The sequence below is a fragment of the Lichenostomus cassidix genome, chromosome 2 (assembly GCF_008360975.1).
Source record: "Lichenostomus cassidix isolate B80296 chromosome 2, HeHo_3.0, whole genome shotgun sequence".
Lineage (NCBI taxonomy): Eukaryota > Metazoa > Chordata > Aves > Passeriformes > Meliphagidae > Lichenostomus > Lichenostomus cassidix.
The window spans coordinates 29,185,181-29,197,875 of record NC_139482.1 but is presented as its reverse complement, the minus strand read 5'-3'; the positions used below and the strand labels follow the sequence as shown (position 1 = coordinate 29,197,875).

Sequence of the window (12,695 nt, the reverse complement as noted above, 5' to 3'; positions counted from 1 at the left end):
TAGGTGGGACCTACTGGTGAGGAAGAGTTTCATCACCCTTAGCCACCTCACAGATATTCATTATTTTTATTTCTAGGATTTCTTTGACTAAACAAGTCACCAAACAAGAACAAAAGAGACTATTCCCAGAGCACTGCAAAGTTCATTGCAGTCTTTACAGATCTTGACTGCTATGGCAGTTTTGGCAACCTCATTTCAGGAGCTAAGTCGTAAGACACGATCCTTAGAGAAGTACTGTATGGAACAGGGATCTACAATGCCAGGCCAAGAGTGGCCTGCAAATAACTCTTTAGGCTTGTTTTACATGTTGGACATGATGCAGCAATCCTACGTGCTGCAAGCTGTCTAATCAAGACTCACAAAGCCTGGTCAACTAATGGGTGACTAAGGCACAATTTCCAGCTGCAAACAGACTTTAGTGTATCCATGTGCTTATATGCTAAATACCAAAATTGAATGGAATGATCTCTGTCACTGAGCACTGTCCCAATACACATATCCCAAACATGTTTTCAAGTTTTAGCTTAAAACAAAGTAAGTTTAATGTCAGTATCAGTATTAGAAGGTGTGCTGTTTTCAGCTGGGGTAGAGTTAATTCTCTTCACAGTGGCTGTACGGGGCTGTATTTTGGATTTATGCTAAACACAGGGTTGATAATACAGATATGTTTTTGTTATTGCTGAGCAGGGCTTACAGAGAGGCAGGGCATTTTCTGCCAACACCTGCCTGCCCATGGGAAGCAGTGAATTAATTCCTTGTTTGCTTTCCTTGTGTGTGCAACTTTTGCTTTCTCCATTAAACTGTCTTTATCTCAACCCATGAGTTCACCAGCTTTTACCCTTCCCATTCTCTGCTCAATCCTGCTGGTGTGGGAGTGAGTGAGCAGCTATCATCTGGGGCTTGGCTGCTGGCTGGGATTACACCATGACAGAGGGAGGTTGTTCTAGGGCTCCACTACCCATGTATTTTCAAACTTACTTCTCATTTACAGCCCAAATTGATCACTGGCCAGTTCCTATACTCTATGCACGTCCTGTCACTCTTTTCCTTTGAATAGCTCTTCTCTTTTTGTTTGCTTTGGGCTTTTTTCCCCGTATTTGCAGAAAGTAATTTTAGCCATTTATTTTATTGACTAACCCCATCAGCTGCTCTTTGTATTTGCACTACTTTGCCAGCACAGAGGACAAGAAAGGTACCCTTAAGCCTGACAAGATTCCACTACCACCCTGACCTTTCTCTGTCTCTACTACATCAGCAACCCATGAAAGATAATTTTGTTTTCCATCTATATATAAAAGTAATGAAAATACTGACATAAGGTAATCTGAAAATAAATTAGGTACTTGTGCTCAAACCAGACAGACCACCTACCCACACAATCTACCATTACCTCACTTTCAGCCATTTCTTAGCCAACATTACAAGTCCCATGCTCATCAGCAACTCCTTCAGCTCACCTAATTGTTTCCTCATGTATTTTAACCTCACCTGCCTGAAGCACTGTGTTTTTTGTAAATGAAAGAAAGGTTTGAGTTTATTCATGTATGATCTACTTGTTTTGCCTTGCTCTGTTCCCCATTTTTCAACTATCTTTGCATCTTAATTATTCTTGCATAAAGTATCTACTCCAGGACACTGACTGAACAATCCTTCCTCAAATGGAGTCACGGATGCATTTTTAGTACATATATACCAAGAACCTAAAGTATAAGTAAGCTCTGTCAAAAGTTTAGGGCTCCTAGAAACATAAATTTATAATGCAAATAAGAATTGTATTCTTAAAATGTTAAATTTAAAATATAAAAATTTACATGATTTTTAAAAATTTGTATTTTCTGATGGCCCTTGTCTTCCCATAACTAGGAAGACTATTTTAAACACATTGCAGACAATCACCCTAAAAACACGGATTAGTGCTTTTGTTTGAGATTTTTCCTAGTTTAATTCTGATTCCAAAAGCTGTGAGTGATGAGAGAGCAAAGCTGCAGCTGTGGCTTTTCTTTCTCCAGCATTTAGGAAACAAATGTAATGGTTAGCATGCTGCAACTGAGAACATGAAGTTAGAATAATTTTTTTGAAATTAAAGTTACAATAAATTTTAGCTAATATATAACTCTAAAAAAACCAAAAACAGTCATAAAAGCTGCTCAACACTACCAGTACATTGGCAATCATACCAGGTACTCCAAACTGTCAGAAAAAGAAATAGCTGAGAGACCAGTTGAAAAATCAGGACTCCACGGTAGATTGGTATAAATATATAACAAAAATCCTTAAAAAAAGTAATCTCAAAAAGGCATTGTATCTTAAGACTGAAAGAACTCATTTACTCATCATATGATAAACACAAGTTCATGAGAAAGTTTATCAATCCCTGATCACTACTAGTATGAAGGCAAAATGAGGTATTGATTTGTTTTTCTTCTGCAATGTCCCATTGGCCTGCGTGTGATCTCTGTCTCACTCCTCACTCACAAGATATTAGCAACACTTGAAGAAATGCAAGCAGATATATCTCAGGAATAGATATTATATTTCACTGCTTTGTATTATCACAATAATACATATATTCTACAGTTTTGCACACACAAGTATGACTTCCAAAAAACCATAAATCCTTCATGATTTGTTTTTGTTTTGTATCTTTTTTCTCTCTGACTAGCCTTTTACTAGATTTCACAAAGAATGCTGGGCACTGCTGTCTGTACATTCTTTTACTTTAAAATGCTGATTCCTGTTGTACAGTCACAAGTTTCCAACTTCTATTTTATTGCAACATATATGATATGTTGCAATAGAATACATCTCCTATAAAAAAGCTAAAGAAAGAAAAAAGACATGGAAAATTACCTTCTTTGACTATATTGTCAGTGAAGAGGCTTGTTAAAATTGTAGCAGGAAGAGTCCCATTGGCTAACAGGATGCCAGAAAGCATTGCCAGTTTTGTCTGCTCCGTCTCAGTAAAGGCTTTAAGAAACAGCAGGAGCTGTGGGCCAGACAAGGAAAAAAAGAATATTTGAGGCATAGGTAGACAACAGAAAGAAATTAACAGTTCAATTTCTTATTTCTTGAGACATCTCACTGAGAATTACAGCAATCACATCAAAATCTATCCAGAGGCATGCAAGTGCCATTTCACTGATCCCTTGTAATTTCACTTTCTGTACGGACACAAGCCACCGACAAGAAAGATGGAGAGAGACTATTTACAAGAGCAGGTACTGACAGGACAAGGGGGAATGGCTTCAAACTGAAAGAAAGGTTTAGGTTAGATATTAGAAAGAAATTCTTTACTGTGAGGGTGACAAAGCTTTGGGATAGGCTGTCCAGACAAGCTGTGGATATTCCATCCCTAGCAGTGCTCAAGGCTGGGCTGGATGGAGCTCTGAGCAACCAGGTCTAGGTAAAGGAGTGTGTGCCTATGGCAGGGGGTTTGGAGCTAGATGGTCTGTGAGGTCCCTTCCAACCCAAACCATTCTATGATTCTGTGGGGAATATGGCCTTAGCGAGGTATAAAAGATCTGTCTTCTCCAAATATATGTACGTACATGTAAAGATAAAAGTATTTGCCAAAGGCTTGAGACACAGAAATTACACGATCACAGACTGCCTATTCACAGCTGCAGACTTCCAGCTAAGCCACACAGAGTTGCAGGTTGTTTTCTAGCTTTTGAAAACTATTGCTCATACAAACAATAAAAGCATGGGAATGTTTCCTGTTTTTCTTATACGGAAGGGAACACAGCACAATTACAACAGATTTTTTACTAGCTAAAATAAGAAAGATATTTCAAGTTCAGACATTCTTGATAAAGCTGACAAAGGATAGACAGGAACACAGGCTGATTTAAGACCTTGCCATTCCCAGTACTAATTACAAGAGAAAACAAACAGCTTGAGAAAAAATTACAAATCTCATAATCTTAGAAGATTTGACCTACATATACACCTTTTAATTCTAAAAATGGCAATTAAGTCTATTTTAAAAATCTTAATTTCCTATGTTAAAAAATTATTGACTTGAGAGCATATTGATGAAGCACATTATACTCCTTTTCCTTTACATCAGAAAATAAAAGTCATGCAAAATGAGATTTTGTCAATGACATTACTGTTAAGAATAATGTTTTCTTAACATGTTGTTAGTGATTATGGTTTGGGTGATGGGAAAAAAGAGGTGAGACAATAAAGGACAGCTTCATTCAATGCAAAAAGCTGATGACTCCATCAGATACTAGCTTACAAATTTACCATCACCACAGAAGAAGGGGGAAAAAAACAGTACTGCAGATACAATTTTCCAGACTTAAAAAGAATTCTCATTTTCTTCTTAATAAAGAAGAAGAAATGTCACCCCTTCCAAAGGGTGTCATGACCTTGTGCTGTCAGGACATCCTTTTTTCTTTTCTAAATGAGCAACAGATGCAATTAGAGCAAAACAGCTTGTTTTGATAGAAAATTCCCACCAGGTTTCCAAATAAGCATATTTCTTAATTACCATATTCTACCCATATAAAGGGACAGAATATCACACATGTCTCTGTGCTTGTTTGTTACCATGGACAGTGAGAGATCTTCTGTGAGATATCTAAGCTGCTTATCATCTACTGTAAAGCTTTCTGAATGCAGCAGTATTTTAAAAATCCAGGTGACTAACGAAGTTATTAAATCTCATGCAGTGTTTTATGAATAGTTCTGCTCTGCATCAGTGAATAGAATTGAAAAAAACCTCATTCATACGGCAGTACTTACAGAATAACATCAGCTTTAAATTGCAGCTTACACAGGCCTGAATGATTCAGCTACAGACAAATCACTCGGAATTGTTTTTCAGTGCGCTACAGCCAAATGACTGCAACATGCACTTGTACCTTAAAAGAACAATTAAGAAACTACAAAATCTCAAGGTGTAATTTTATTTCAGCAAACTCTGACTCAACCAAAAAAATGTATGAAAATTTGGGATGCAAGAAGAATGGAATTATTATTTCTAAATACATGAATGAGAAAAAAATGGTGTGCTGTATTTCCAAATGCAGCAACTAACTGGTGTATATAATGGAGCAGGCAAAGGAACTCCAGGGCCACATTTAATGGAAGACTCAGAACATTTTTACAGAATTTCAATAGAATCCTAGTGCAAAGTGGAAGCCTGTGGATTTAAAACTTTCTTTATACAAGCTTTATCGTAATAATACCGTACTAAAATGAGATCTGCACAAGAAAAAAAATCAGAATTAAACCTCTTTACTGGAAGTACTGAGACTGTTAATAAAGTGGAAACAGCTTCAGACTTCTGTGTACCCCACTAAACTAGTTTTTCTTTTTCATCTATATAAGCAATAGATGAGGATTTTGATTAGAAAGTGGTCACACTGACTACTTTAACACGACAGACCAGGTTTTGACATACTTCTGAGCTGTAACCTCCATTCGGTTTTGTCAGTAATGTGTAAATCATGAACAGTTACACACGTTCATGTCAAATTTGAGCCAAGAAAAAATCCAGCTGCAAAGCCAAAATTATGCAGTCCAAGATGGAGACAGATTGTATGAGGAGGACACAAAAAAATGTATCAACTCCAGTTTTGAGAAATCTGTATTTGGTCAAATGTTTTGGAAGGCCTGATATCACATGTCTGTGGTGTTTGCAGCCTCATCTCCTTCTCTTTCCTCTGAAACATGCTCCTTGCAAGTCTCTTAGCATGAATGTGGTTTCTGGTGTTCTGGAACTGCACCCCACTGCAGTATATTTTAAAGAGAATCCTTATCTTCTACACATACCTCGCTACTTAAAGAACTCTTCATGCTGCTAGCCTAATTTTTGTTTGACTAATATTTTTTAAAAGCAGCTCAAACCTAGGCTTGTCTTTTTTTGGTGTTTAAAAATACTATTCTGTACTTTCCAGCAATTGTGAAACAATTTAGGGGGACACTGGGTGAAAGGAAAACCCAAAACATTTCATAAGCAAATCTTAAAAACATGAAAAAGAACAAAAATTTCAGTTCAAAGTTGTTATTTCAGATTTTTATTGCTGATTAATTTAAGCACTCTTCTTTTACCATCACAATTACAAACCTCAGCAGGGAAGTCACAAAATGTCCAAGACACTTCAGAACAGTACCCAACCACCCACAGAACATTCTCCAAGTGAATACTTCCCTGCTGTTAGCCAAGCACAGGCATTACTGCTTTCATTAGACTCAAACTGATTCCAGGCATAAAAAGGGCAGCTCTGGCTCACAGTTTTGTATTTTTATGATATCTATAAAAACTCCCAACTATTTAAGCAGAAATTCAGAATACCTAATAAGCATAAGACCAGACCTAATGTGATGTTCCATGCTATTTTTGTCATTGAAGTCTTTTAAGCACAAATTCTGGGCACAAAAGACATGCACAAGTAAGCACATGCATGAAACATTGAAAAGCACACAAGAAAAACAAGTGCTTCTGATCACCTCTTGTGATCTGGAAATCTTAAACGGTGAAAATTCAGCAACTCTACCCACACAGGGAGTGTGGTGTCTTTTTATGGCTTCATTATCTGAACTGGTCTGTTGCTGACAGTTTTTCACATCTGCAGACAGCACTGAATTGTCAGCAATGGAGAAGGCAGCTAATATAGCAACAGATATCTGCTGACTGAGTCCTGCCTTTCATTCAGCTGACTTAAAGCATTCCTGCTTATTCCCCATTTGATCTCAGAATGTTATTCTCCTCTTATTTCCTAATTCCTAGCTTGATTTATGGTTCTTTCATTAGGGAAATAGGAACATGAATAAAGGATGTCCCAACATCTCCCAGTACTTCAGATGTACTGTCATGACTCAGTAATATTTACCACTATTAAGACAAAAAATCTGTACTTTATTCCAATTTTGATAATAAGAAGTTTATATAGAAAATTACTTAAGCATGCAAACACACTAGATAAATAGCTAATACTGCATTAGTCATCCACAGAAATACATATGTAGAGGAAGGTGAACATAAATTTGGAACTTTGAATTTTACTGAAATTATTGCAAAATGTTGTAGGCCTATGCCAGTACACTGGGCAGTGCTCATATGAACTTAAGCTGCCTACACCAAAACACAGCAAGTGAGAAATGCATCTAAACATCTTTGTCTCCTGTTGGAATTGCTTGCACAAAATAATTTAGATGTAAAACTTTAGATATATGGTTTGCTTATGCCATTAGAAAAATGAAGAACTGGCAATTTTGAGGAGAGAGTTAAGAAATAAAACAACTGAAAGCTAGAAGCAGACAAAAACGTCCTACTTACACCACCTGCTTCTTTAGTGTGAAACTGCTGGTATTGCCTTGTTTTTTTTGGCATGCCTTTTTCTGTGAGAAGAGCTGATTTTTCCACAAGTGCTCTCTATCTGCCTAATGAGTCTACCAGAAACATCACTTTCATTGCTGGGACAGTGACCCATGAAAAAAATGTCAACGAGTCACTCTCTTACATATCTAACCACCGACTAATTGTAGTAGTCTTTGGTCTTGCAGAAACGCCTTCTGGAAATACAAATGTTATCTATCTTCTGGCCCTCTAGGGGCAGCTACTCCTGTACAAGTTACAGCATGGAGGGATTAAAGGATTAAGTAGTTAAAAACCCTGCAGCCTCATAAGTGAGAAAACAGCCACTTTGTGGGTTCACACAAGCAGGGGGAGGGAGAAGGTAAGAAAAGGCACCAACAAATAGTCCTCAAAGACTTTTAAGGGCAATGGAAGTGGAGGTGGAATACACAGGCACAAACACCCTCACAACCACCTTCCTAGTTTCTAGTTCTCTAATAAACTGGATTAACTGAGGAACAGGATACAGCTGGCATCCCCAGGAGCCACACCAAGATTCACACCAGCACCATGGGTGGCAATGGAAGGGCAGATGGAAAAACTTCCCCATGGCCTAGGACCACTGTGCAAACCTCATTTCACGATTTGTCATACAAGATGTAGTCTGACACTGAAAACTATCCAAAAAGTATGCACATAAAATTGACGTTTGCAGTCTGCAAGATGAACAAGCCCACTCTCATCCCATGCTGGCATGGCCAGGATGTTTCCAATGGCTTTCAATGAGCAGCTTGGCTCCAGTCACACTGCACCTCAAATGACTGCTTTCTCTCAAGTTGGCATGTGGCTAAACTTCACATCACAGCCACTTGTTCCTTAACTAAGAGTTAAATTATTATGTATTAACCACAGTCTCATCACTAAGTGTGCAAAGTGAATTTTTGGAAACTTAGAGGATGCAAAGACAAGCAAGTTACAGAATTGAGCGGAGGCGGCTTGAATTGACATGGCATTTGCTTAATATGCTGAGCACTCTCTGAAACTTGAATGCTATGAGTCAGCGCTTCTCATGTCAGTGATTACAGTAATTAACAGCAGGAACATTAGATTTGTGTGGGGATAGAGGTAAATTTAGGTCTTTAGAATGATGTTCTGAGTAATCAGCATCAGTTGATAGGCATGCTGGCCACAAGTGTAAAAATAATTTCCTGTATGAGCAAGAATGTATAAATCAGAGCCAAACTAATTCAGCCACAAAAGCGGTGTGAGGTATCAAGCTCCAAATGTGCCCTCGTATGACCCTTGCAGCAACCTGTCTGATGTTTAAATAATATGGAAATATGCTTTATAGTCATGGGACAGGTTTTACCATCACCAGCATGCCTGTTAAGTTACAGGACAGTACAGTGTTTATTATTTATTCAGGCCATTATAAAAAGATATTTACATCTGTTACGAGGAACTCAAAATAGACAAAATAAATCTACACTTTAGTTTTTCAAATTTTTGTCCTGTCTTCTCCTGTCTCCTTAGAATTCAGTATCACAAAACAACACAGTATCCACAAATAGCCACTGCAGTCTAATGGGCAAATCCTGAGCACTCTGCCACTGGTGAGGACTTTCTCTTACACATATCTGTGGCCTCAAATCCAAAAAACTTGTGGTTAGGATTCATTCCACAGTGCAGGAGTGGTTTAATACTCATACATCAAGAGACCTTCTGCATAGCAGATTTGCATTTTATTCTTTGGAAAAAAACCACAGAGAGATGTTCTATCTGCAGGAGAGTAATGCCACATCTCATTGGGAGGTATATCCCAAAGCGTATCAAAGTTCTGCAAAAAAAAAGTCTGGAATAAGAACATGGGTTTGGTCAGAGCAACCACAATTCAAAAATACTCCACATCAAATGCTTCTTGCAGTATTCTGACAGAACTGGATTTGCAGAGTAAAGATGCCTCCCAGTAGATTTCATCCTTTTTTCCAGTAGAGCTAAATAAAATACCTAACAGCGCCACATTCATACATATACAGTTACATTAGAAATAGAGTAAAAAAATTAGCTTTCCAGTAAAGACTGCCATCAACATTACCTTTTTGATTTCATCTTCAAATGCTTTCTCCAGATATTTGTATCTCCTGATAAGTTTATTGAAGACCTAAAGATAAACACAGATTAACTTAAAAAGTGTAACAATTGCAGCCATCTTTCTTTAAAAAAAAAAAAAGCAAAGGGAAATAAGTAGCTTGCAGAATGGCATGTCTGTAGCATTGTCTTCCTCATGGAGAGCACGAAACACCCTTCTCTCAGTTTTGTGATTTTTGCTTTGTTAAAAAAATGCTTGAATGGGAGAATCTATTGCAGTTTGAATTTTTTCATATTTCTCAAAATTTTTTCCTACTCTATTTTTCACACTTACGTAGATAAAAGCAAGGGAGAGGAGGAAGGTAACTCTGCACCCTTCCTCTGGTAATGCAGCCCTGGGGAAGCTCTCAGCTGTAGGCTGATGGAGTGAGGCAGACAGGATGTTGGGCATCTTTAGTAGATGAAGTATCTTGGCAAATCAACGGACATAAATGTTTACAACAAAACACACTACCGTCAGAGAAAGAAGAAGAACATTTGCCAAAGCTTCTACAACAGTTATGTTATTGGAACCACTTGTTCTCCAGTTTTGAGCATTTGTTTCCCATCATGCAACTACAGATTATGAAACCAGAACTAGCACAGGTGCAGAGTTCATTCAAAGAAGAAGGAAAAGGTAAGAAATTAAATAAACAAATCATCACTTGCACTGCTGTACAAAGGCACAAAGCATATGACTCACTGGCACAGGTAAAAAGGTTTATGTGGGGAACAAACGACATTACTGCCACACTGGATGCAGGAGGGAGGAAAATTAAGTTTAGAAAGCTTTAATTCACTTTCCAGATTTTAAAATAGATTCAAACATCATAACTGGTAGCATTTTGGCTCAGAAAAAGTGAAAAATCAAGTTGTGGCCATGCTGAGAGGTAGAGAGACACAAAATCCTAATAAAAAAATGACAGACGATGAAATGTAAGCCTCTTCTTAATATTTCCAAACAAAATTCTGTACATTTTTTTAAGTCTCTGTAAAGGACAGAAGTAAACTTCATAAGCAAATAATCTGCTAAAATATCAAAAATAACTTCAGTCTTTTTACTTGAAGACTTTTCACTTTCAATTGTTTCCATGACTTAAATCCATAAAAAAGCAGCCATGCTACTGGTTCATTTGGGAGACAGAGTAAATTACCTTCTAGGTATCTTTTAGATAAAAAAACCCTAAATACTATTTTATACTATCTCCACATTTTCATAACACAGTAAAAACTCTATTTTTCATTAAGCATTAAAAAAAAGGAAAGGTCAAAAAAAGGACAAAACTCTTCAGGCATTAATTACAAAATGGTGATTTATTTTGGTGGCTTTTGGTTTGAAGTGCAGAAAATACACTGAAAATTCCACTCCTTAAACTCTTGAAGCAAAGCCTTCCCCTTCCATTTTTAAATATGCAATCTTTAAGTTTCTCCTCAGAGAACTAGTACTGCCAATTTTTGTTCAAAAGATCATTAAAATATTAAAATTCAAGAAGACAGAATCAATGCCTTTACCAATAACAGAGACTTTCCTAAAGCAGAATACCCTGTTTTGAAGAGATCATAAGACTGATGCACAAGAAATATTGACTCCCTTTCCAAAAATAAGTTTATCTCACTTAGTTAGATTATTAAAGATGTTTTTAAAGGAGCTTTCTTCTGTTGAGCAAACATTTTTTACCAATGCAGATTTTGATCCCAGCACTCTCTAAATCAACTATGCACCTTTCCAGCAGATTATCACCCCAGACACCTTAGCAGGGACAGCAGCTTTTATGCTTTTTGTTGCTGACTCCAGCATTTCAATAATAACTAGCAATTAAAAAAGATAAATATTTCACTTAATTAAAAATAGAGTTTTGACATATGGGAGTTGGAAGGGTATTGCATTTTTGTGCAACCCCACTTGTATCCAGAATTGCATGATGGCTTTTCCATAGAATTCTTACTGTACTTTCTCACATTATTATTATCTTCCATTAAGGAGTTATGCAAAGTTAGTCTCTTTTCAGGAATGTTTTAGGCCTATTTATGCAAGCTTTATTCCTGCAAGATGAAATTATATATCACATATGTAGGAGAAATGAAAGCTCTTGGAATATATGCCCAACTCCTAACTAGTTATGCAACTAAAGGTCGGAGGCGTGAGCTTTATATTTTTTGTCATTCATATACTTCATGGAACTCTTTGGGTTGGAAAATACCTTCAAGACCATTGAGTCCAACTGTTAACCCAGAGTGCCAAGTGCCACTAAACCATGTCCCTAGGCCACCATCTCTACAGATCTCTTAAATATCTTCAAGAATGGCGACTACACCATTTCCCTGGGCAGTATACTACAATGGTTGACAATTCTTTCAGTGAATACATTTTTTCTAATAGCCATCTAAATCTCATCTGGCACAACTTGAGGCCATCTCCTCTCGTTCTATCACTTGTTACATGGGAGAAGAGATTGACCCCCACCTGGCTACAGCCTCCTTTCAGGCAGTTGTATGTAGGGAGTGATAAGGTCTCCCCTGAGCCTCCTTTCCTCCAGGCTAAACAACCCCAGCTCCCATAGCTACTCCTCATAGGACCTGTCCTCCAGAGCTTCTCCAGCTCCATTGTCCTTCTCTGAACATGCTGCAGCACCTCAATGTCTTTCTTGTAGTGAGGGCCCCAAAACTGAACACAGGATTCAAGGTGTGGCCTCATCAGTGCCCAGTATAGGAGGATAACACTGCCCTAGTCCTGCTGGCCACACCATTGCTTATAAAAGCTCAATTTCCGATACAGTTCATATGTTTCTAAAAATATGGTCCTATAAATATTTCAGTCTGCACACAGAAAAGGTCAACAAAATAATAAGGGTGTTGTCTAGAAATAGACTCAACCAACAGCAGACTGTGATAAGCAAGACTGCTTTTTGAAAAGAAGGTATTGCCAACTGGGATAAAATTATCTTAGACATCCTATTTTCTTACCTAAAATGTGTAGGTTAGGGCAGATTAATGATTAACTGGATTTTCAGTTGGTCTGTAGCTAGCCTACTGGAGCCCAGACAGTCTGCAGATGTTCCACTGTAATCCCTTTAGACACATAAATGGAAAACAGCAATCAGCTATGCCTTTACTGACCTGAGCATAATTTCGGATGGCATCATGATCTTCATCTGCAAAAAATACACAGTGGTTGGTCATCTTGGTCTTGTCATTGTCATCTATGCGTGTGCCTCCAGGAGCTAAAGGAAAGGATAAAAAAAAAGGCAAGGAATGATTT

General features: G+C 37.6%; 1 protein-coding gene across 2 annotated transcripts in view; it reads right to left on the bottom strand.

The window, feature by feature from the left end:
* Positions 1–12,695, bottom strand: part of BZW2 (basic leucine zipper and W2 domains 2) — a 56,987-nt gene that overhangs the window by 16,522 nt on the left and 27,770 nt on the right. For both annotated transcript variants that reach the window (XM_085050847.1, XM_085050848.1), the window contains exons 4-6: positions 12,554–12,657; positions 9,405–9,470; positions 2,851–2,986 (exon numbers count right to left, since the gene is read on the bottom strand). In XM_085050847.1, coding sequence (XP_084906973.1) covers positions 2,851–2,986; positions 9,405–9,470; positions 12,554–12,657 — 306 coding nt within the window. The remainder of the gene's footprint in view (positions 1–2,850; positions 2,987–9,404; positions 9,471–12,553; positions 12,658–12,695) is intronic.